This window comes from Leopardus geoffroyi, chromosome A3 (assembly GCF_018350155.1).
Source record: "Leopardus geoffroyi isolate Oge1 chromosome A3, O.geoffroyi_Oge1_pat1.0, whole genome shotgun sequence".
In the NCBI taxonomy this organism is placed as follows: Eukaryota; Metazoa; Chordata; class Mammalia; order Carnivora; family Felidae; genus Leopardus; species Leopardus geoffroyi.
Window position 1 is genome coordinate 95330310 of NC_059336.1, and position 24117 is coordinate 95354426.

At 40.1% G+C, this 24117-nt stretch overlaps 1 protein-coding gene across 5 annotated transcripts in view; it reads left to right on the top strand.

Moving 5' to 3' along the window:
• The window catches only part of CTNNA2 (catenin alpha 2), a 1108364-nt gene that overhangs the window by 326242 nt on the left and 758005 nt on the right, over window positions 1–24117 (top strand). For all 5 annotated transcript variants that reach the window (XM_045446647.1, XM_045446648.1, XM_045446649.1 and 2 more), the window contains exon 4: window positions 10324–10490. In XM_045446647.1, the coding sequence (XP_045302603.1) occupies window positions 10324–10490 (167 nt within the window). The remainder of the gene's footprint in view (window positions 1–10323; window positions 10491–24117) is intronic.

Genomic DNA, 24117 nt, shown 5'->3' on the forward strand with positions numbered 1-24117 from the left:
CTTTAGGAAAGTTAAGTTGGCTTGTTATTTTACAGTATAGCAATTTCAAGCATAGTTTATCTATCTCTAGCCTATAAGATGTAAATTATATAATGTACCTTTATTATACTTCCCATTTATGTTTCTTTGCATTTATATTTTAGCTGATATGAAATCAGTGATGCAAGTATTATTTCATTGCACTCATGACAATTTTGAGGTACCTCAAAATTAAAACCAGAAACTTACAGATATATTTACACATAAGCATAGTATCAAGACATCCAAACTGGTATAAAAACATTTATATGGACTAACTTGAGGACAGTCCGTTGTGAAGTTTTGAAATCTTAACAAAAACAAAATGTTTCCTTTTTTCAATTTTTTAATGTTTATTTATTTTTGAGAGAGAGAGAGAAAGGAGTGGAGGAGCAGAGAGAGAGGGAAACACAGAATCGGAAGCAGGCTCCAAGCTCTGAGCTGTCAGCATGGAGCCCCACGCGGGGCTGGAACCCATGGACTGTGAGATCATGACCTGAGCCGAAGTCAGATGCTCAACAAACTGAGCCACCCAGTTGCCCCAAAAACCAAATATTTCTAAAGAAATATGCCACAGTAGTAAACTGAAGCAAATCCAAACTGAGGGTTGAGATCTAGCTGATCTGGACCCTGCTCCCAGTGGACTCTGACCTTGAGCAAGTCATGTAAGTTTCTTGATACTTGTCTTCTTCCCTCTGAAATTGAAGATTTGGGCTCCACCAATGAACTTAGATTTAATATCTTCAAAATATATATATATATATATATATATATATATATATATATATATATATATATATATAGTAATTTGATCCTGAAATAGATCAGTGACTAGTAATCATTTATTATCTATCTTACTAATTGTTTTCACAACTTGCCAGAAGCCAGGTTTATCTCCTCCAAAGCTGATTGGCAACACTGTTCATGCTAACACTATTAATTTGCTTAAAAGGTCACGTACAAACAAATTATCCTGAGTTGAATGACTAGTTAGTAGGTATTTAACATTTGAAAACCTGTGGGGAGTTGTTTGTTCATTATTTATGCTCTTTTTATAATCCGAATGCAGCATTAGTTCTTGGGCAAGGGCTGATGAATGTTTGTTTTGACATTTACCTTCTCCTTAAAGGATGTTTAAAAAAATTTTGGGGTGCCTTCTGGCTCAGTCGGTTAAGTGTCTGACTCTTGATTTCGGCTCAGGTCATGATCTCACAGTTACGTGAGTTCGAGCCCCATGTCAGGCTCCGTGCTGGCAGTGCAGAGCCTGCTTGGGATTCTCTCTCCTCTCTCTGCCCTTCCCCCACTTGTGCTGTCTCTGTCTCTCTCAAAATAAATTAATACACTTAAAAAAATTAAAATTTCTTTAGATCTATCTTAGTGAGGAGGGGATTATATTTTTGTGTGTGGTTCAGAAGAACATATTAAAGACCAAGTAGTTGAAAAAAATAATTTTAATAATTACAGCTGTCTCAAATTGGATGGTTTCTTTTTTTTTTTTTTAATGTTTTATTTATTTTTGAGACAGAGACAGAGCGTGAACAGGGGAGGGTCAGAGAGAGGGAGACACAGAATCTGAAACAGGCTCCAGGCTCTGAGCTGTCAGCACAGAGCCCGACACGGGGCTCAAACTCACAGACTGTGAGATCATGACCTGAGCTGAAGTCGGCCGCTTAACCGACTGAGCCACCCAGGCGCCCCTCAAATTGGATGGTTTCTAAGGGAGAAAGAGGGTTTCTGTCCTAGAGGTCACACCTGGATTTTGCATCTACTAAGATTTAGACTTCATGATGTCTTCTAAGGTATTCTCAAATTCTGGAGTTTGAAGATTAAGTCCTTCCTCCACCTCCCTACTCTACCATTCCTTACATGATGTCTTAATTAGCAAGAAGAAATAAAAATGTCCTGTACATTTGCATGTTGACATGTTGAGCCTGCTGGTATTTTTGATGATCATTCTATGTCTGCTGTCCAGTGTACATGCCCGTTCTTTCTTTCCTCAACACACTAAAGGTTTTTGACACCACATTTCAACTATTTCAGTCTATTGACATTTCAGTAGGTTTTGATTTGTGGTCATGGTTGTAGGAGAGTAAAGATACTGGTCAATAGAAACATTTATTGACTTAAGAATATAAATACGTCAGAAATATGCCTTTTATAGAGAGACTTGCCTTATATATACAGGGTTATTGAAATTATGTTGTTACACAAAAAAATAATTCATTGGCTCCTTAATTTGCTTTACAAACCAACCTATAAGAAGCCTTCTTTAATTATATATTTGATATAATACACTTATTTCAGAAACATCTATTGTACAGTGAAATTTACATGTTCATCAATTCCTTTTCCCTTTTTTTCCCTATAAAAATGTCAAGCGACATTGGGTTCAATACTGATCCTTCATACTCCATTTTTGTGTTAAACTGATCACACCACTGTTTACTGTTTCCAAGTTTATGGTCTTTCACTGAATTTGAGCCCAAGACAATAATCGTGTTTTTGTGGAATGTGGCCCTTGCTATATTTAACAGGTCCTTGCAAAGGTCTCATTTGTGAAATATGCCATATTGTACATGATAATCTTCCTGATTGCAACAATGCAAAATTACCCCATGCCCTCTCCTCCCAATGCAGGAAAAGGCTACAGCTGAAATAATTAAAATCCATACGCTTAATGATCTGTACCTTCTGCAGGGTGGCACATTACTGTCTCTAACAATGTTTAATAGCTCATAACATTCCATACACTTAATCATCAATTACTGGCACTTGTAGTCCTTTTGCATACTGAACATATCTTGATAGAGGGAAAATTGCATTGGAAGAGACTCAGTTACCCACCTTGGAAAAAAAAGAACTGGGCCAGACCGAATGAGGATGCGTGGCTGTCTTTGGAGCTGCTTGAGCCACTGAGGCAGGACCATAGCCAGGCCATCTGGGTGTTTTGGGATTTTGTTAGGTGAGGAGGAGGTTTTAATTGGCTTGTGTAACACTGTACTTTGTTGGTCTCCCAACCACTTCGGGGCTATATCCAGAGCCCCTGATTGGGATGTCAGGTGACTGGGATGCTGGCCTCACCCAGCCACCTGACCCCCCCCCCCACAGGTGAATTGCCATTTAGTTTCTGTGTCTTTATATGGAAGGTAAGAGTGAGGTGCTGGACAAACCTGAAGAGGTTCTACCCAGATCAGAATTTCTCCGGTCTTAGTCACTTCAGGGACAATGGAACCATCAGCGTTCTGTCATTTTCCATGTAATTTCTTGTTTGCTCAGAGTTGTTTGGAAAAATGAAAAAAGATAAAGAGTCCACAGGGTCTGCTACCCTTGGTAGGATGACAAAGGAAAAAGCAGAATCCTTATTTTATAATAATTACATGTTTAAAAAAATTTTTTTAATGTTTATTTTTGAGAGAGAGACAGCCAGAGCACGAGCAGGGGAGGGGCAGAGAGAGAGGGAGACGCAGAATCTGAAGCATGCTCCAGACTCTGAACCGTCAACACAGAGCCTGAAGTGGGGCTCAAACTCACGGACGGCGAGATCATGACCTGAACCGAGGTCAGACGCTTAACTGACTGAGCCACGCAGTCACCCCTAATTAAATGGCTTTGATGTAGTTTGCATGATACCTCCTCTTTATATACATAAATATTATTTATTAAACATTACTATGTTAATTATTTTAATTGTTTAATATAATTGTGCACTAATATACATGACATCTATAATAATTATATAACATACATTGCATTTAACATTGTAATTAGTTATATATTATTAATATACCATATAATTATAATTATACATGATTAATATATATAATATGTATTATGCATATAAGGCTTTGTTTGCATATTTAGGCCAAAGATTAGTTTGTTTTGGTAACAGAAGGACATGAACTGTGCCAGCAATGCTATAGATGCTCAGGGATAGAAGTGACAGGATCTGCAGGAGGTAGCTTCTTTTAATGCAGATTTTGCTTGAGAAAATACATAATTTCATCCTCCCTGAGCCTCAGAGAAAAATTCTGATTGTCGACCTTTCCTCCCAATCATGGATTTCAGTCATAACCAGCCTGGGGTGAAATGCACACCTTGCTGTCTCAAGTTCTTGATTGTTTCCAAAACATTTTAAGACTTTCTCCCTCTTGGTAGCAAATGCTTATGGGAACAAAACAAAGGAGAGGCTACTTTTCTAGTCACCTTCCTTTCTCAGACTTTACAGCTTCTCTGCTGCTGACTGAACTCACAAGATCAACTTAAAACAGATGGAAGAAAATATTCCTATCATGTCACTGATAAGTGCATAGCATTCAGGATTTTGTCCTCTCTTCTTGCCTTAGCAGCAGTTGGATCTTTTTTAAAACATAAAGTGCCAGACAGGCCTTCCTTTGCTCTTCCCAACATTCATTGAGTCACTGTACAGTATAAAATATATGTTAGGTGCTAGGAATAAAGAAATCAATATGCTACAATTATTTGTACCCTGACCAGATTTACAGTCTTGGGAAAGGGTTGAGGACTCAAATGTATGCAGCGTAGGCAGCCATAATTCAGCTCTGATAAGAGACAATAGGGAATATTGGAGCCTGGAAATAATTGGAGAAATGCCTTTATTTAGTTCTTCCCTCCAACCTTCCTACCTTCCTTCCTTCCTTCTTCATAATAGTCTGCTGAATAAAATAGTTCCTTGATAGAGGGAAATAGTGTACTCATCTCCAACTCATAATACACATCCAAATGGAATTATGAAAATACATAATTTTAATGCAGTAAGTAGATTCTTAAAGTTATTTCTAAATTATAGTTGTTAATAGCACAGATCCTAGAGCCAGACTGATTGTCAATGGTGGCTCTCCCACTTGCCAGCTGTTTGACCTTAGGCAAGTAATCTTCCTTTTCTTTCTTCAATTTCCTCAGATACAAATGGTGACAGTGCAAGTATTTACTTCATCAGGTTCTCTTGAGTAGTAATTGAATTTTAACAAATAAAACTCTTCAAACAGAACTTGGCACACCATGAGCTCTAAATAAAAGACTGTTCTTACTAGGGAAAAGACAAGACAGCACATGTTAAAATATGAAGTCTGAATAGACACAACCTGATAGATTCTTAAAATAGATTCCTTCCTTGTGGGCACCATATACTTGCTGCTGAAATAAGCCCAGAGAGGAATATTCTTCAGTATTTACTTATGCATTTAGTTCAACTGTACACCAGGCAACTCTGGATAATTCCTATCAAGGGAGTGCTCACCTTTGTCTTTGAAAAAGGAACCAAGAGACATAATGTAATGTGTCAAAATCTTGTCTGGTAATACTGTAACTTCCATGGTGTTCCATGTCTACATTGGCCATTCCTGGTTTTGTTTTTTTCTTAACTAGAAGATCTAATTGGCTTTATTAAGCAATTCATCAATTGGGCAGCATCCCATTTAGCCAATAGAGAGATGCTCCCTACATTGACCCTTCATTTAACATTTCATTTGCTTTATCTCCAGTGAAGATACGTATTTCCCACCACGCTTTGAAAATGAGCTAACCATAGCAGTAAATGGTTTTTAAACACTACATTGCTTTACAGATTCTACAACATAATCAAAATGATAAAACATTCAGATGATGTGCAGTGTCCACTCAATTATTATTTTAAAATTCTGTTGTGTCTGTTCCTTCACTGTCTCTGTGAGTGTGTGGCTCAAAGAAGATGTGTAGTTTGGGGAGCAGAACCAGACAAGAGTGTGTGAAGCAGTGGTCAGGTATTAGACTTCACTAATCTTTCTTGTCTAAAAATACATTGCATTTTCTACATTGCTGCAGAGGATTCATTTCTCAGGATTTTCTAAGGTTTGTACCTCGAGGAAAATATGTGTGAAAAAGGTTCTGAGGCAGCCATAGGTTATTATGAAAAGGGAACAAATTATAGCTAAGAGGGTTGGAAACTTTGCTCTTTATTTCTCATCTTCTCTAGGAAGTCTACAATGGGAAAATATCAAGAACATGAACCATCAATATGTGCCCTATACTTTATGTAATTAGGCAAAAAAAAATCTATGTAATTAAAGGAGAATTTATATAACTAGACAAAGGAGAATATACAGTTGCAGATATTACATATGATAACTGTTGGTTAGACATATTGCATAGAGAACTTTCTGGAAGACAGCTCAACACTCTCTGAATCTAGCTTTTCACCATACCCTTTTCCCTCACTTCTCACACTTTTCCAGTAGTTCATCTGTCAAGTATTTAAAGAGAGCTTTTGTTACATGCAGGCTCTGCCTTCAAAGGATGCACCACATGGTATTTCATGCTATTTTGGTTCATAATCTGCTTCCAAAATGACTTTTCTACTCCTGAGACTCTGTCCTCTGTATGTTATCCCCCTCTTCTATTTATTATTATCATCCTGCATCATTCCACATTTGAGTAGATATTATTTCAAGCTTATGCACAATTATCCATCCATCCCGGGGCCTCTGGGGTAACATAAGAACCAGAACAAGCATCAGTGTGAAAGCCAAGTACTGGAAACATTTGGGAGGGGAGTTATTTTCTGCCTTAAAACAATAAATATTTTTATTGGGCAGATGTTTTCTTGCTTCTAAATTATTGTGTACACAGGAATGGAATCAACCAAAATATGCACTTCCAAACCTTTCACAAGGAGTTCATGAACTATTCTTGTAAGGGGGAGGATCGCAGTGATAGTGGGAGCAGTGATATTAGTGACAATAATGAGTGAGCGCCCATTATGAGTAAAGACTTGTGCTGGGTGCTTTGACTGTATCACCTGTAACCTTTAACCATAATGGCAGGTCCACAAGGAAGCTCTCATTATTTCTGCCCCTGTTTTGTAGTTGAGGGGACTCAAACACAAAGGTTGAATAATCGCCAAGCTCTCATTTTTGGTAATGGTTGCTGTGGCATTAGAGTGTGATCCTAGGTCTTTGTGATTTTAAAGGTTACTTCTCCTTTAATCTATGAGTTAATATATGCATGGTTTTTAGAACAATACTTACGTAATAAGCCTTTATATACAAGCTCTCTGTACATGTTGTTATTCCCTTTGGTCACTTATTTGGAGATGTTAATTTTTCTTCTCTCTAGCAGGTGGTAGTGGCTTGAGGAGATCAAAGGCTTTACTAGAGAAAATTTTTTGTGAGCTTAGGTCCGTATCAAGTAACTGAGATTGAATAAAATGGTATATATATTTTTAAAAAGGCAGATCTATTATCCTCTCTTCATTGATCCCTTCTCTCTTCTACACATGCATGCTGTTTCTTAGCTAAATATTTTAGTCCTCTAGAAAAGGCGGTTCCCTGGGAAAATAACAAATTTTATCCTGATAAACTCACTTATCATTGCTTAATATAGATTTCCATTTTAATTCAGTAATCTTAAAACTACAGGGAAATAAAATGCATTAAAGTCATAGTTGACTTCAGATTGTCTTTCCTTTAAAATCTTTAACAACATAAAATCATTTATACCTGTTTCAAATGAGTTTTTACTTTTAACTTGAATTAAATCATCTTCTATTTATCTTAGAATAATGTCAGAATTTAGCATGAGGTTTCCACTTGCAGAGTCACATTAACTAATGTGGGTCTCTCTCCTCTCAATCTCTCCTCCCCTTCCCTTCTCTAGTCTCTCATGGACACCTCCAGAGATCCTTCCTGGGGTGTCTGCTGGGGGCCACAACTTGATTAGCTCCATGTAAGAGCTCTATATTGCTACGTGTTGCTCAGCTTTGAAGCAGTATTGCCAACTGAATGGCCAGTATCTGGATTAAGTGCCATTATACTGACACTTTATATAGAAACCTGTACTTGAATATTAGGTTGATTAGATAGGGTTCCTCCTCATGCTGATGGGTGCAGCTGGGCTCACCTCCGAGGGCCCTTGGTATAGAGAGTAGCCCTACCTGAGTGGCCTACTGTTATTGTGGCTCATATACCAATTTCGCTTGCAGAATTTGGGTTCAACCATGTTACTTACTAGGTTCATATGCAGAATAAATCTCCCCTTTCCTTGAATAAGTAGATTCATTCCAACATCAGCTACTGCACCCGTGATACCATACATAAATCTGTACATCTTTAGATGTGGTGACCTTCTCAATATTTCATTAGATTTGCTACCACTGTGGATGTTCTTTCCAGCTGCACTATGCAGAGTGAGAATGAGATAGTCTTCTCCCACAACACAGGTATCTGCCAATGAGTCTTTTTTTTTTTTTTTTTTTTGAGGGGGGTGGTTCAGGATGTGAGGAGACTTATGCAATCCTGTAGCAAGGGTGGGACACCTGAATTAAATATGTATCTCCTAATTGCCAGCCTCCACCTTAAAGTATATTTAGTCCTGAGGGGTCAGACCTTAAAAATTCACCTTTGTGCCAATATGGTAATGAATTTTTACATGTCTCCCGTGCTGTTAATCAAGCTATTTGTTGGTGTATCGGCATTGAGGCTAGGCTGGTTGGTTATATAGTATGCTTATTGTAGACAGTAGTCTCTTTTAAAAATCTAACAATGCAATATATTTCCTGACACGACTTCCTTTCCCAAGCATGAAAAGTATCCCTCTGAGGGTTTGAATAACTGTAACATTGAGTGAATTACATTCTATTCTGATCTGCTTGTGAAATGGAAAGGGGTGGTTTGTTTTGTTTTGTTTTCTCTTGTGTCTGAGGATGCATTACAGGACACAGAGTCTTTCAGTGATATAATTGACTAGGTTTGGATTAATAGATCAGAAGTAATCATTTGTATAATAAATATTGAATGATTTTTTTTACCCTAAATTAAATAATTGGTCATATTAACTCTCTTTTTCAAGTTTATTGAAGAAGCTTGTATTGCCCCTGTGTATGCTCTGCTATGTGAAGCCTCGTGATGCTGCTTCCCAGGCCTCTTTACCCCGGGTGATATCCAGTCCATTGACAGGGAACCTATCTCATCCTCGTCAGTGACCCCTCTGTTTGCTACTCCTGCATCCCTTTGTACAAATATTCAGTATTCACCAAACACTTGCCTTCCTCCTGGTCTCCACATCTGATCAGTCCCCATATCTGGTCATGCTTGAACACAGATCTCATTAATATCCTCTCTGTATCCCTTCCTCTCTGTATCCCATTTCTATTTCCGTGGCCCAGGACCTCATTACTGCTGCTTTCCAACAGTCATGCACTTGCCCTAATAACTAGTGTCTCGGCCCTAAACTTGTCCCCTGCACTTTATTTCATGTGATGTAGCCAAAATAAAAATCTATTAATGTCACTTGCATCCCTGCTGAGGACACAGTTCAGATCTCCTTCACGGCTTTCCAAGCACTGCCACCTCTATTCTCTGTACCCCTTCCTCCCCGTGCCTCCCACATGACTGTGGTTCCTCACACTTAGCATCCTGCTCCAGGTTTCAGAGCCTCACACAGCATTTATGCTGCTGAGGGTGCTGTTCCCACCACTGTCTTTCTGGTGAGCACCTCTTAGTTCTTCAGAGCCCATCAATGTTGACAGCTTCTCCCTGCCTCACGCTAAATACATCAATCACTTCCCCTTCTTTGCCTATGGTCTTGATCATAAGCCTGTGGTGGCATGTAATCACAGATACTATGAGTATGTATTTACATCATGTTTCCTTATTAGATGGGAAACTCCTAGAGATCAGGGTGTCCTCAGTCACCTCTGTAATTCCAGAGCTTAATAATATCTGACATAGTACAGGCTTAATCAGCATTTGTTGGATTGGTTCAATTCTCTTATAAATGCTCTCTAAATTAGAGAATAGCTTCTTAGCAGGGTATTAAAAGACTATATTTGGGTATCTCTGTAGTCTGTTATTCTCTGATTAGCACAATTAAGAGTACAGTGTTAATGAGGCCAAGGTTTTAGTTTCATTCCTCTGTGGAGCAGTTAACTTTGCACCTCAACTGTCAGTGAGCTCAACTAGCTGCCTAGTAAATACCATTGGCTCCAAGGGAAATGAAATGTGAGACTGATTAAGGTCAGGGCAAATTCATCTCAACTATTAGACACATTGAATTGAATATATTCCTTATTGATGTTTAAAGCATAATTTCACACTTCTGTGTGAAACGAACACCTTATTTTGTCCACAGCCTCTGTCCAGTGTGCACTGATGCATTCAACTTCAAGGTGGGTTGTGATGGAGAGTGGCAGGAATACCTCCTGTTCATGGTGGTTTTGCGATAAGAACAACAATCATCCATCCATGGATCTTTATGATTGCCAGCCTCTGAGCTTGCCGTCTACCCACACACCTCTCCATCTTTGTCTTCCAGGTGAGACAATGCGCATCGCCTCTTCGGAGTTTGCTGATGACCCGTGTTCATCAGTGAAGCGTGGCACCATGGTGAGGGCAGCGAGGGCTTTGCTCTCAGCCGTGACGCGCTTACTCATCCTGGCGGACATGGCAGATGTCATGAGACTTTTATCTCATCTGAAAATTGTACGTATGCGGAACTTAGCGAAACTTGCTTTAGGGGCGTGGTAGTACTGACTATGTATATTAGAGCTCAGAACTGTATCAAAGATGTTTCACTACTCACCAGATCACTTACTCACCCAAGTGGTATACCTCCAAATTTTTCTCTTTTTTAATGTATTTATTTTGAGAGAGAGAGAGAGCACACTTGAATGTGAGGTAGGGGCAGAGAGAGAGGGAGAGAGACTTCTAGGCAGACTCCATGCTGACACAGTGCAGAGTCTGACACAGGGCTCAAACTTGTGAACCGTGAGATCATGACCTCAGCCGAAATCAAGAGTTGGACATTTAATGACTTAGCCACCCAGTTGTCCCTACCCCCAAATCTTTCTAATACTAAAGTTACATTTAATAATATACAAGAAAAGTTATGGAAGGTTCACTTGGGTTTGGACTCTCCTCTTACTTCCTGGAATTCAAAACAGTATATTCTTTTAGGCCCCAGAGTCTGAGCACGGTGTACCTGCCTTGGCCCTACCTTGCGATTCAGAACAGTGCGGTCCGTGTGGTAATTCAGAGTAGGTCAGTTCTTCTGGTTAGCTGGCCAAATGACCACCGATGCCCCCCTTAATATGGACTGTGTGTCGAATTCTATTTTGTTACCTGGTCCATCCTTGCACTTCCGTAGTCTGGCAATAAAGAGCCTCATATACACATCTCGTGGTTAAAGTCAATCTTGTTGCACCAAGTCTGGCATCGAACATACCTGGATTGGGTGGGCATTTCCAAGCCGCACTAACCCATAGACTCTCATTATAAGTGCCTTGCTTGTCACATTTCCTTCATTCTCTTCAACTCTTTTGTTTCCTAATGGAAGTGGAGCCCTGCCCTAGTCACAAATTTTACTAGACCAGGGTTAAGGCAAGCCTTTCCAGTCCTTGACAGCTAGGCCTTTCTCTAGGCTGACTTGTATCTGTCTGCAACCAGGGTAGTTCAGTCCTCTGAACTCAGATAACATAATTCAACTGCTTAGGAGTATGGCTTCTGCCTAGAGACTTTTTATTCCACGCCTCAGTTAATTTCACTTCTGGACAATTAGCACCAACCTTGGGCTGACATCAGGGTCCTTAGATGATAAGATGTGAACCATGGACGTTTCATTTTTTTGGGAGTCAACCTATTGCTGGTTTAGTTCCCCTACCTATGGCCATTCCTGGCTTATCATTTTCCCTATTATCCAACCCTTGAGGTTTTTATTTTCTCTGTCAGTGAAATGAAAAGTAGGGGCAGGTGAGATAAGGAAATGAATCATGAGAGCCCACTCTCACCTTACTTTCTATCTCAGATTTGTTCTGTAGAGGGGTTCATCAAGAAATTTCTAAAACAAGTGGTTGTCTGCCAAAAAGTCCTGAGTCACATCTTACCTGAGCTGGCCCCAATAAAAGAGCCAAGACTCCAGGTTATGTATCAACTCTATGATATTATAAAAGGTCTCAAATTCCAACATCTCCAGTATGAGTTCCATGATCATTAACCACAAAGCAAAGATACAGCTGTTCTCGGTTTCTGTAAGGGTGCACAGGTCTGAAGACCCAAGGGCACAAAGCTGAGCCTGCTTGGGAGTTTCCTCTCAGATTTTTCTGAGAATGGGCCTGTAAAAGCCAAGAAAGGCTCTTGCAGATTAGATGAGGTGAGCAGTATGAGGAGAGACTTTACCTAGTTCAGAGGATATCAACGGCCAGTACAACATTATGATTCACCATTTGGCTACTGGAATAAGATCAATTTTGGTTTGCTGTCCACTTGCCAACTGTGTTGTAATCTACCGTATAACCTCCTTACGTATCAGACGCTGCATCTGTTAATATGGGGCTAGTGGTAGTATAGCCCACAGAGTTGTAGGGAGTTTAAAAAGGGTCAAATTCCTAGGAACCATTTATCACAAAGTTTGGTGCAAAGTAAGCTTCTCGCTTTATGCACATTTTAGGCAACAAGTAACTTTGTTCTCAAGTGTGTGGGAGAAAAGTTTCATTATCTTTCTCTTGCAGCCTGCTGAATCTTCAAATGCAACATTTTAAGAAAGATCTTCCCCTAGATAGACAATCTCCCTTTCCCAGGGAGAGAATAGGACCCAACCTCAAGAAATTAACTTGACATCCCATATGTTCTTTTTCTGCGGCCTCGGAAGGCCCTGTTCAGCCATTCCTGTGATAACAGGCTGAATCTTCTCCCCAAGCTGCCCACATGCAGAGGGTGTCCGTCCTCCAAGATGAGGCGGGACATACAGCACTGGTTCCTTTCTGTAATCCTGCCTCTCCACCCACTTGTTTTGACCAGTGCTGTCTACTGATAATATCACCACAGTCTGTTGTCTTGTGGAGTCAATTGTATTCTCTTCCCAACACAGCAGATGAAGGGAAGTCGGGGGAAAAAAAAAACGGGTTTAGCACAAAACCACGGAAAGGTCAACCCAGCAATATTAAGTAGTCCTGTCAGACTGTCAGTAGTAAAATTAAAAGTGATTGCAGACTAAATAACACATTTGTTCTCCGGAGAGCACCGCCTCTGTAGAGGGTAGCCGTGGTGGAACATTGCTCTCTTGTGGAGCAAGGAAGGAAGTGCAGGGCGAGGGCTTCCCAGACCAGGCGGTGGCAGGTCTCACGCTCCGGGTTCAAGTCAGTCAGGCTTTCAAATCAGGCGGCTGCTGCCTCCCCGCAAAAACCCACAATGTGTCAACAATCCGTCCCACATGAACCTGGTGTATACTTCTACTTTAGCTTTTTGTTCTTTTTCGTAGAAGCACATTCTCTCATTCACAAACAAGTGTTGTCTGCAAGCATCTATGTATTTGTTTTTAACTCAGATGAAGAAAACGTCTTTATATGTTTGAATGGAGCAGGTTAGAATTGGTCATCTACACCTTTCTCAAAGCTTTTTCCATATAAAAAATGAGTTTCCTTACTGCACGGGTGATAATACCGAGGTAACAAAAAGGAGTGACGAGTGCTTTGCCGTAAAGTAGTGACTCCAGGGGCGCCTGGGTGGCTCAGTCCAACTGAGCATCTGACTCTTGATTTCGGCTCAGGTCGTGACCTCTCAGCTTTGGGTTCAATCTCTCTGCCCCTCCTCCACTTGTGCTTTCTCTCTTTCTCAAAGTAAGTAAATAAAAACTTAAAAAATAAATTAATTTAAAAAAAGTAGTGACTCCATTTTCTTTTGGTTGAGATGATAGAGTAATACCCTATGGTGGGTCTGTAGGTTCCTGCCATGGTAACCTTTTTACCTTTAAGCATTATGCATAATATCTTCCTTTTTATCTCTTAGGCCATATGCCAAATTTTTATTGCTATTCTTTCCAGACAATGATTTTTTTCTCATTCTGAATGGCTTACAGGAACATAGAGGGAGTTGCTTGATCAGAACCTTATATTCATGTTTCTCCATCAATAATTCACTAAGTAGATGAAGTATAGTCAGTTTATTCTCCTAAAATACCCATTTTTCATTCTCTGCCCTGCACCCCAATAAGCAATTATCAGAAAATTGAGTAATAATGAGCAAATATAATTCACTCTGTAAAAATGAATCAAGAATTAGGATATCTGTGGAGTTTGTGTGATTTGGCAGGGTGTGCGATTTTGCATTCTGCTACCTGAAAATTATGTTTGGAAACGTATGTTTACATGACTGCTAAAGAGCCTATCTTTTCCTATAACACAGATACCCCTGTTGCCCATATTAAACTACTTGTATTATTATGCAAGTATTTGTATGGGCTTTAAGGTTGAGCTTTTTTTAAACATACATTCAGAATTCTCATGATTACAAAAGGTTTTTGCTGCTGTGTTTGCTTTAAAATCAGGATGATAGTGATGGAATAGTAGGTGACATACAATTCAAAGCTGGGTTATCACCCAGGTGGGAATCTGATGTTCCTCAGAAAAGCTAAAGTAATCATTTGCACATCAGACATCATTAAAAAATACTGAATTATAATCACCTTCATTGTTGAAGTTGCTGGTGAGTGATTCCCTAGCCAGACGTCTGATGTATCCTGCAATCAGCTGACATTGTCAGTGTGTTAGGTTCATATGTGGCACTTCAGACTTCTCAAGGAATCCTGCATTGCAATTGGTGATCATGAAGAGGGATATTTATTTTCCCTAGACTCTGAATTAATGTAATCAGATCGTATTGTCAGTGCTTAGCGTTGGCGATGGCATCACACACATAAACTCATCTTGACATGTATGTGTCAGAGAAAACAACCCCCTTTTTTCTATCCTCAGGCTAAGTCCTGGAATAATGATGTTCTTGATTATCTCTAGAAAGTGGAATGGCAAAACAGAAAAACAACAACCCCTTAGTCAATTTCTCAGGAAAGTCAGATTGCCTTTGTAGCAACCAGGGGCTAGCTCTAATGCTGCTGCCTCCTGTTTGCAGGACATTGATGAGACAGGGTGACTTTAATATTACCTCTGCTTTTTGGGACATGAGCATCAAATAGTGTTGTGTGTCCTCAGTAACGGATTATTTCTCAGTAGTTGGCTGTGTAGTCCTACAGCTCTAATGTGGCTCTTGTGTTTGAAGAACAGCAGTCAATTGACATAAAATAGCCTTGTTTCTGATTATAAAGAGGGAAATTACTGCCCAGGTTCTTAGCATATCTTTTCTGTCACAGCTATTGCGGCATTAACTTCACACAGCTGGGTTGTTTGGAATTTATTTATGTATTCAGTTATCGTTTCAAAAAGGACTTACTGGATGCCTAGTGTATACAAGACACTGTGCTCGGATAACTTCAAAGGTGAATAAGTCTCAGCCCCTGCCTTCAAAACTTCATAGGCTACTAGGGAAGACATTAAGAAAAAAAGCATTGCATATTAGGAAAATGTGCACATGGCTGTGATCTCACCTACAATGAAGTTATACTAATTAGGATGTTTTCCACTTTAAGTAACACAAACCCAACTCAACTTGGTATTTTATTTTATTTTTTAATTAATTAATTATTGTTTTAGTTTACATCCAAGTTAGCCTATAGTACAACAGTGACTTCAGGAGTAGATTCCTTAAGCCCCTTACCCATTTAGCCCATTCCCCTTGCCACAACCCCTCCAACAACCCTCTGTTTGTTCTCTATATTTGAGTCTCTTATGTTTTGTCCCCCTCCCTGTTTTTATATTATTTTTGCTTCCCTTCCCTTAAGTTTATCTGTTTTGTATCTTCAATTCTTCATATGACTTCAGTCATATGAGATTTATCTTTCTCTAATTTCACTTAGCATAATACACTCTAGTTCCATCCACATAGTTGCAAATGGCAAGATTTCATTCTTTTTTGTTGGAGAATAATACTCCATTGTATATGTATACCACCTGTTCTTTATCCATTCATCCATCAATGGACATTTGGGCTTTTTCCATACTTTGTCTATTGTTGATAGTGCTGCTATAAACATGGGGGTGCATGTGCCCCTTCGAAACAGCACACCTGTATCCCTTGGATAAACACCTAATAGTGTAATTGCTGGGTCGTAGGGTAGTTCTACTTTTAATTTTTTGAGGAACCTCCATACTGTTTTCCAGAGTGGCTGCACCAGTTTGCATTCCCACCAGCAGTCAAAAGAGATCCTCTTTCTCCGCATCCTCGCCAACATCTGTTGTTGCCTGAGTTGTTAGTGTTAGCCATTCTACATTGACAGGTGTGAGGTGGTATCTCATTGTGGTTTTGATTTGTGTTTCCCTGATGAGTGATGTTGAGCATTTTTTCATGTGTGTGCCATCTGGATATCTTCTTTAGAGAAGTGTCTATTCATGGTTTCTTCCCATTTCTTCACTGGATTATTGCGTGCGTGTGTGTGTGTGTGTGTGTGTGTGTGTGTGTGTGTGTGTGTGTGTTGAGTTTGGTAAGTTCTTTATAGATTTTGGATACTAACCCTTTATCTGATATGTCATTTGCAAATATCTTCTCCCATTCCATCGGCTGCCTTTTAGTTGTGCTAATTGTTTCCTTTGCTGTGCAGAAGTTTTTTATTTTGATGAGGTCCCAAAAGTTCATTTTCAACTTGGTATATTAAAAAAAGGAGTATATTGGCTCACCAAAGTAAGAAGTCCAGAGGTAATTAGCTTCAGGCAAGGCTTGACCAAGGCACAAAAATGTGATAAGAACCAGGCTCTTATCTCCTTTCCTTCACTAAGAGCACTCTTCTCTGTAGGCCCTTTTGTCATAGTCTCAAGATAGCTGCTAACTATTCTCAAAATTACATGCTTCTAGACTAAAGATAGCAGGAAAGAGTGAATTCTCCTCCCGTTTATTTTTAGCACAAATAAAAGTTTCATGGTCTTGTTAATTCTATTGGCTTATGAATTAGGTGATTATCTCTAAAAATTATTTACAGGGGGAATGGGATGTGTTGATTTTTTTTAATTTGGTCAGTGCTTACTCCTTTCCCTCACCACCCCCCAAGTCACAGATGGGATCAGTTCAACCAAATTACAGTGTTGGTCATTTGAGGATAATATGAGAAAGGGTGATGTGGCTGGGAGAAGGAGGTCTCAGGATTGGGTCTTATTAAATTGAATGTGATTTGCTTTTCCTGGAACCAATTTCTTGGACCAGATTGAGTATGTGGGAGTCAGAAGCCCAAGCTAAACTATAGCCTAAAGGTTGAGGGTGACTGGGAAGAGGTTGGTCCCATCAGAAGAGCTTGGGGATATACCATTCTGTTCAGTGATGAGATTAAAACTTCACAGTAAGTTCAGCAGGGGGAAGCTTAATATGAAGAACTGTTAACTCCAATAGCAGACTAGAGTTATAAGGGTTCGGGTAGCAGGAAGAGAGCTCTAAGGAACATAGGAATAGCAGATATAAGGAGCAGCTGCTACCCCAAAGACTGGGATGGAGCACTTCACGGAGACCCTCCCAGCCACTCTGAACCAGGGCCAAGATCCAGATATTCCTACCTCACTGGGTGACAGAGAGGTCACCAAGGTGCCACACAAGCTAATGGAACTTGCTGGAAATCTGCCCTTAGTGTGCTCATGGGGTGCTTGTGCCATAAGAAAGGAGATAGATTCAGATCAGACAACAGACTTCAGCTACAGAGAGCTTCACACACCAAGGGAAGGAACAAAGGCATGAGAGCAAGAGAAGGGACTTGGGGTGTTCTCAATAATATAATTGATTCTGTCTTGCTGGAGCATACAGGACAAGGTGGGGAGAGGCACTAACAAAGTTGGATGGGGCAATACAAGTTGTTTAGTGCCTCAGATAATGTGATGATTCATTTGGACTCTGTGTGGGTTATGGGGAGCCACTGAGTACTTCTAAGCCTTAGAATCAGATTTGTGATTTATATCAATAGTTTTGGTAGCAATGTGGAGAAAGAATTAGAAAAGGGGTGCATCCGAGCAAGGAGACAGATGAAGAGATCATTGAAACTATCCAGGCCAGTGACTGAAAGGCAGGTGAAGGCAGTGGCAGTGCATGTTGTGAAAAGGAGGTAGGTTTTAAAGATATTAAAGAGGTGGAATGACTAGATCCTGGAGACTGTGTTCATCATCAACTGATCAGTATAACCCAAACCCAAACTCCATCAACTTCGTAAACCTATCCTTTCTGGGAAACTGAGACAGTAGAGCTGGAGAGTTAAAAGCACGAACTCTGGAGCAGACTACCTTGGTTCAAATCCAGGCTCCCAACTCACTTGCTGTGAGACCTCTCGGGAAGCTAGTGTAACCACCCTGACCTCAGTATTTCCTGCATAAAGTAAAAAACAGGAAAACTATCAACTGAAAAGAGCTGTTTTCTGGGACGAAGTTAGGTATATATAAGCCATTTAGAAGAGTGTCTGGTACATCCCTTAAGTACTCAGTGGCACTGGCTAGTGTTATTTTTCTTGCACCAGCTGAAAATAACTTTGGGAATATAAGCTGTATTATTGTGCTTTATAAAACATGACACGTTAAGAATACATGACAATAGTATTTAAGCATTCTTGCTTTCTGATGAAATCACTTTCTTGTTAACAAGAAGACAAAATTTAATCAGGAGGAGCAGCTTATGAAGGAAAGAAAATATTTAATCAAGAAGGCCAGCTTTAGGGAGCGCCTGGGTGGCTTAGTTGGTTAAGTGTCCGACTTTGGCTCAGGTCATGATCTCATGGTTCGTGGGTTCAAGCCCCGCGTAGGGCTCTGTGCAGACAGCTGGGAGCCTGGAGTCTGCTTTGAATTCTATGTCTCCCTCTCTCTCTGTCCCTCCCCTACTTGCACTCTGTCTCTGTCTCTCAAAAATAAATAAACGTTAAAATTTTTTTTGAAAAGCCAGAGTTAGGAGGCAGAGACATAAAATATGATGGTGCTGCGGTATCAGCAGTCAAACCAGAGTACATGATTAAACAAGTAAAGTAATAGAATGTGGAATCTTACATCTACTCATTTATTTACTTAGCCAACTACTGTTTCCAAGATAATATATATTTTTGAATGTTTATTTATTTATTTTGAGAGAAAGAGAGAGAGAGTGAGAGAGAGGCAGAGAATTCCAAGCAGGCTCTGTGCTCTCAGGGCAGAACCTGACACAGGGCTGTATCCCATGAACAGTGAGATCGTGACTTGAGCTGAAACCCAGAATCAGATGCTTAACCGACTGGGCCACCCAGGTGCCCCCAAGACAATATTTTTAATTTAGCTGTAAAACTAGATCCTAATAAGAGAATTATATAAGACTTATTAAATAGTTTAGTTCAGGTCACGTAAAATCCAATCAACCCCATATCCACAAGAGGATCCTGAAATGAGGTTAGTCTGTCCCAACAGGATTGAGGATCCTTACGCCCTGATTTGTGGCCCTGGTATGGATGGTAAATTTTGATGGGAGAGCCAGGTGACACAATCCAGGGGGGCGAAGGATTGACTCCTCAGTTCAGCACCCCCATCCCTATATATCTGCCTGACTCCTAGGAGCTGCTTAATAAGTATTGAATGACTACGTGGATTCGCAGACTACTTTTCGTATAATGAAGTAAATACATGAAGTTCCAATCAGGAAAATGGGAGACTGATTTAAAGAGCTGGTTGCTGGGGTGCCTGGGTGGCGCAGTCGGTTAAGCGTCCGACTTCGGCCAGGTCACGATCTTGCGGTCCGTGAGTTCGAGCCCCGCGTCGGGCTCTGGGCTGATGGCTCAGAGCCTGGAGCCTGTTTCTGATTCTGTGTCTCCCTCTCTCTCTGCCCCTCCCCCGTTCATGCTCTGTCTCTCTCTGTCCCAAAAATAAATAAACGTTGAAAAAAAAAATTAAAAAAAAAAAATAAAGAGCTGGTTGCCAACAATTTGACAAAGCTGTAGTCTGTGGAAGGCAGGCCTGCTTTAGGAATGGGGGTAGGGGCTATTTTGAACAATCTCTGTGAAGAGACCAAGATTTTAAGAGTTTTAAGTGACAAGCTCTGAAAATAATACCTAAATCCACTAACAAGGGAGGAAATTTTAATATCTTTTCTAGCTCTTTGAGTCTTTTCAGTTGTACCCTGCCCAAGCTGCCACTATTAAGGACAGGTGTACCTGGTTGAACAGAGTTCTCACTTTGGTGTTCACAGCCGGGCCTGCTGTGGGAGGAGAACAGTTGATTGTGATATCCAGGACTCCGAGGGCATTCTTAAGAAGGGAAGCTACGGCTGCTGCCTCTAAAGGCTTCCTTTATCAGCTCATTGGAAAAGACTTCCCAGTTCCGGACAGGCGCGGCTCTCAAGCTTCCCCCTTATAACACCTCCCCAGGAGCTCTGCTCTGCTTAGAGCCCTCGCTGGCAGGCCTTCACTGTGAGGCTTCCACTCTCCCGAGTGCCTGGTGTGCAGATGTTCCGAGCGCCTTGCCTCTTGGAAATTATTTGGGAAAACATCTTCATTAGATACTTTCCTTAACAGATACTCCGATACTTAGCTAGACGCTAAGTGGCAGGTCAGTGTCTCTGTTTAAGGAGCTATTAATTCTTGCCAGTTATTCTAAGTGTTTGCTATTTTGCATTTCTTCCTTTGCTTTCCTACATATACAGAATACCTAGTTTGAGAAAAGAGTAGAGAAGAAGTCTTTGTTCCATTTCTGTCATATACTTTGATCTATTCAAGTTCTCTTGTTTCTTTTTGTATTCATATTGGCATTTTATATATTTAGAATTTATTGCAGATACAATTAAAATTCATTAGTGTAAGAGGTTTTATCTTAATCTTTTTTATCTTACTGTTTAAATTATCTCTTTTTGATAGCTTCTTGTGGGGTCTGTTTTTAAACGTTCCATCTGTTGGGGCATCTGAGTGGTTCAGTTGGTTAAACATCTAACTATTGATTTCGGCTCAGGGCATGATCTCAAGATTTGTGAGTTCAAACTCCCCATTGGGTTCTGCGGTAACAGTGTGGAGCCTGCTTGGGGTTCTCTGTCGGTCTCTCAAAAGTTCCATCTGAGAGTTTTTATCATAATTACAGTATTTAGCCCACTTAAATTTATTTTCTAATTGAGCTTAGCCATCTTCATTTTTTCATTTTTCATTTACAAAAACCTTCTTCATTTCTTCTATAATTCTCACAATAACTTTGTGTAATATGTAAACATTATTATCTTCATTTTATTAAATGACCTTGAGGGTCTGAAAGGTTTAAGTGGCTTGCCTGGATCATAATGCAAACAAGTGACAGAGCTGGGGTTCAAACACAGAACGGTCTGACCCACGGCCTTCCTCACACATATTGACTCATATCTAACAATGTGGGGCCTAGGGAGGTTTTCCTTTTTTTTTTTTTTTTTTTTTTTTAAGTTGTTTATTTATTTTGAGAGAGAGCATTGGGTAGGAGCAGAGAGCCAGAATCCCAATCAGGTTCAGTGCTGTCAGCAGGGCTTGAACTCATGAATGGTGAGATCATGACCTGAGCTTATATCAAGAGTTGGATGCTTAACCAATTGTGCCATCTAAGTGCTCTGAAAAAATTTTTGGAGAAAGTGTCCTGAGTATTCTGTATAAGAACTGCCTTTTAAAGTGTTTGGCTTATATCCCTGTAATTTCCTTTAATCCAGACACTCAGAAAGAAAATATCATTGGCTCTGTTTAAAAAAAAAAAAACAAGAAAAGGACCAACTTGGTTATTCCATTAATTTTGACTTCTCAGAAGAAGTGTCTGGTCACTGCCCCTTTTTTTTTCCCCCTTTTCCTTCTTGTCCCTTCAGCATCCCCCCCACCCCCACCATTTGTCTGCTCCCACCATTCTCTGCTATGGTCCCATTTCTTCCAGACCTTGGACTGATTCTGAACCCATGTTTCTACATGAGAACTTTGCATTACTTGACCTCTGGAGATCCTTGTAGATTAAAACTCTAAGTATGGCTAAGTCTACCTTAACACAGAGACCCCATCATTGGTGTTTCTTTTTAAAAGAACTTCACTGTATTAGAAACATAAATTCAAACCAGCATCTGGATTCTTCAGATACAGCCAATAAGAAAATGTAAGGTATAAAGCAACAAAACAGATACTCCCAATTGGTCTGATTAATATTCAGTAAGAAGCCCGTTTTATATATGTATTAGAAAACAAATCCAAGATTTAGCTCCTTCTGAGATAATTATTTTGCTCTTCGCTGGAACCAGTTTTTATGTCCTCCGGAAAGATTTACAGCTCAAATAAGCAGCAGGAACAAATTAACTGCCAAGAACTGTCCTCTCCATGATGGTGTTGATAGCCGTGTTAAGATAATTACAAATCTATTAGAAAGCGAGACATCACTGATTTGTTGTTTTAAAGGTTTGAGTTATAAGATTCTAATTAAACTATGAAAATGCTTTATCTGGCCTATTCCATACCATACTTGATTCGAGTCCCTAAAAAAGTATCTTTACACACAACAGTCCTTTTTTTCAATGATTGTTACTGTTTTTCCTTGTGTATTATTAGAGCCTGGATAGGAATTGAACAAGACTAACATTGAGAAGTGAAAGTATTTTATATTTTTTACAGTTAAGAAAAGATTCAGAATTTCCATAGGAGATGTGAATGGAAACTTAATTTTATGTGGAGTCTAGATTACCAGCGTTCTCAATAACTTCCCTGGCTTGCTACAACTCTTAATAAAAATGGGTTAGCCTATTTAGTGAATTGAATGGCATGTCTACAGAGAAAAGGGTTGATGATCTCCATTATCACTGGTTTATATACACGATTCTCTTCCTCCACTCAGTGAAACTTGATAAGGATATTGAATTAGGTATCTTTGTGATTGTGTCAAGCTTAAACAAAGGTAGATCTCTGTAGCTCAGAACTGTGTTAATCTCTGGCTTTTTCTAGCTGTTTTAGTGGTCCTTTGTATTTCCGCATTGTCAAACGATGAACTCCCTGTATGTTCCCTTTGGCTTGCTTCAAATACAAAGAGCTAATCAGAATTCTTCAGTAGGCCCTGCATTTTCTTCACTTCACGTGACTGAGCTGCCTGCTCTTTTTCTGTTGCTTCTATTAGAAGACAGCATTAGCAGAAGTCTGTCTACTAGGGTCCCTTTTTGTATAGAAGAACTTTTGATTGAGCAAACACATACCTGTTTTGTGCCTTACTCAGAATTTTGTTCTTGGTTATTTCCACTGACAAAATAGCAAGTTGACTGATGATGATGTCATGGATTACTTCATATCTCAATTTTAGTTTTAATTTAAATTGAGACCACAGGTGTTTAATGTTACCAGTTGTGGAAATCTTCACACTGTAGTAAAGTCATTCTGGAGGGGGCACCTGGGTGGCTCAGTTGGTGAAGTGCCAGCTTCTGCTGGGTCATGATCTCCTGGTTCATGAGTTCGAGCCCCACATCGGGCTCTCTTGTTGTCAGTGCAGAGCCTGCTTCAGATCCTCTGTCTCCCTCTCTCCACTCTCCCGCATGTGTGTGCTCTCTCAAAAATAAATAAAAACATTAAAGTCATTCTGGAGAATGACTTTAGTACCACCCAAATCCTCAAGTCATTTATTTTATTTTTTTTAATGTTTTTTATTTTATTTTTGAGAGACCTAATGTGACTGGGGGAGGGGCAGAGAGGGAGACACAGAATCTGAAGCAGGCTCCAGGCTCTGAGCTCTCAGCATAGAGCCGACGCAGGGCTTGAACCCACTAACAGTGAGATCATGACCTGAGCCGAACTCGGAGCCACCCAGGCACCCACCAAATCCTCAAATCATCTGTAAAGGAGTTCTTAGTGAAATTCCTAATTCAAGTCTAAGACCTCTCTGCAAAAATTGCATGATCCAGTTGGCAAGAATTGGAAGCAGGGCACATCATTAGGGAGGCATGCCTGCTCTCATTCTGCTCACCTGCATTCTACCCCAGCTGACACCACCTTCAGTGGCAACGAAGCTTCAGATTCACTTGCTTCTCCACGGGGTGTACAGCTCCTCTTTCCAGTGGATGGCAGGGTGTGAACTCAGTTCACAGTTACAGGCCATTCAGCTCTGGCTGCAGAGGTGTTGCCAAGAACTGTGGTTGCAGATTCAAGCGCACTCACACTTCAGGGAATTCCTTCAGTTTTCGTTGGTGAAGCACTTCCTCCTGAAGATTTCTAGAATTTGTTTTCAAATTCCATGTTTTTTTCTTCGATCGATTTTCTTGTATGTGTCTATGTGAAATTATTAGT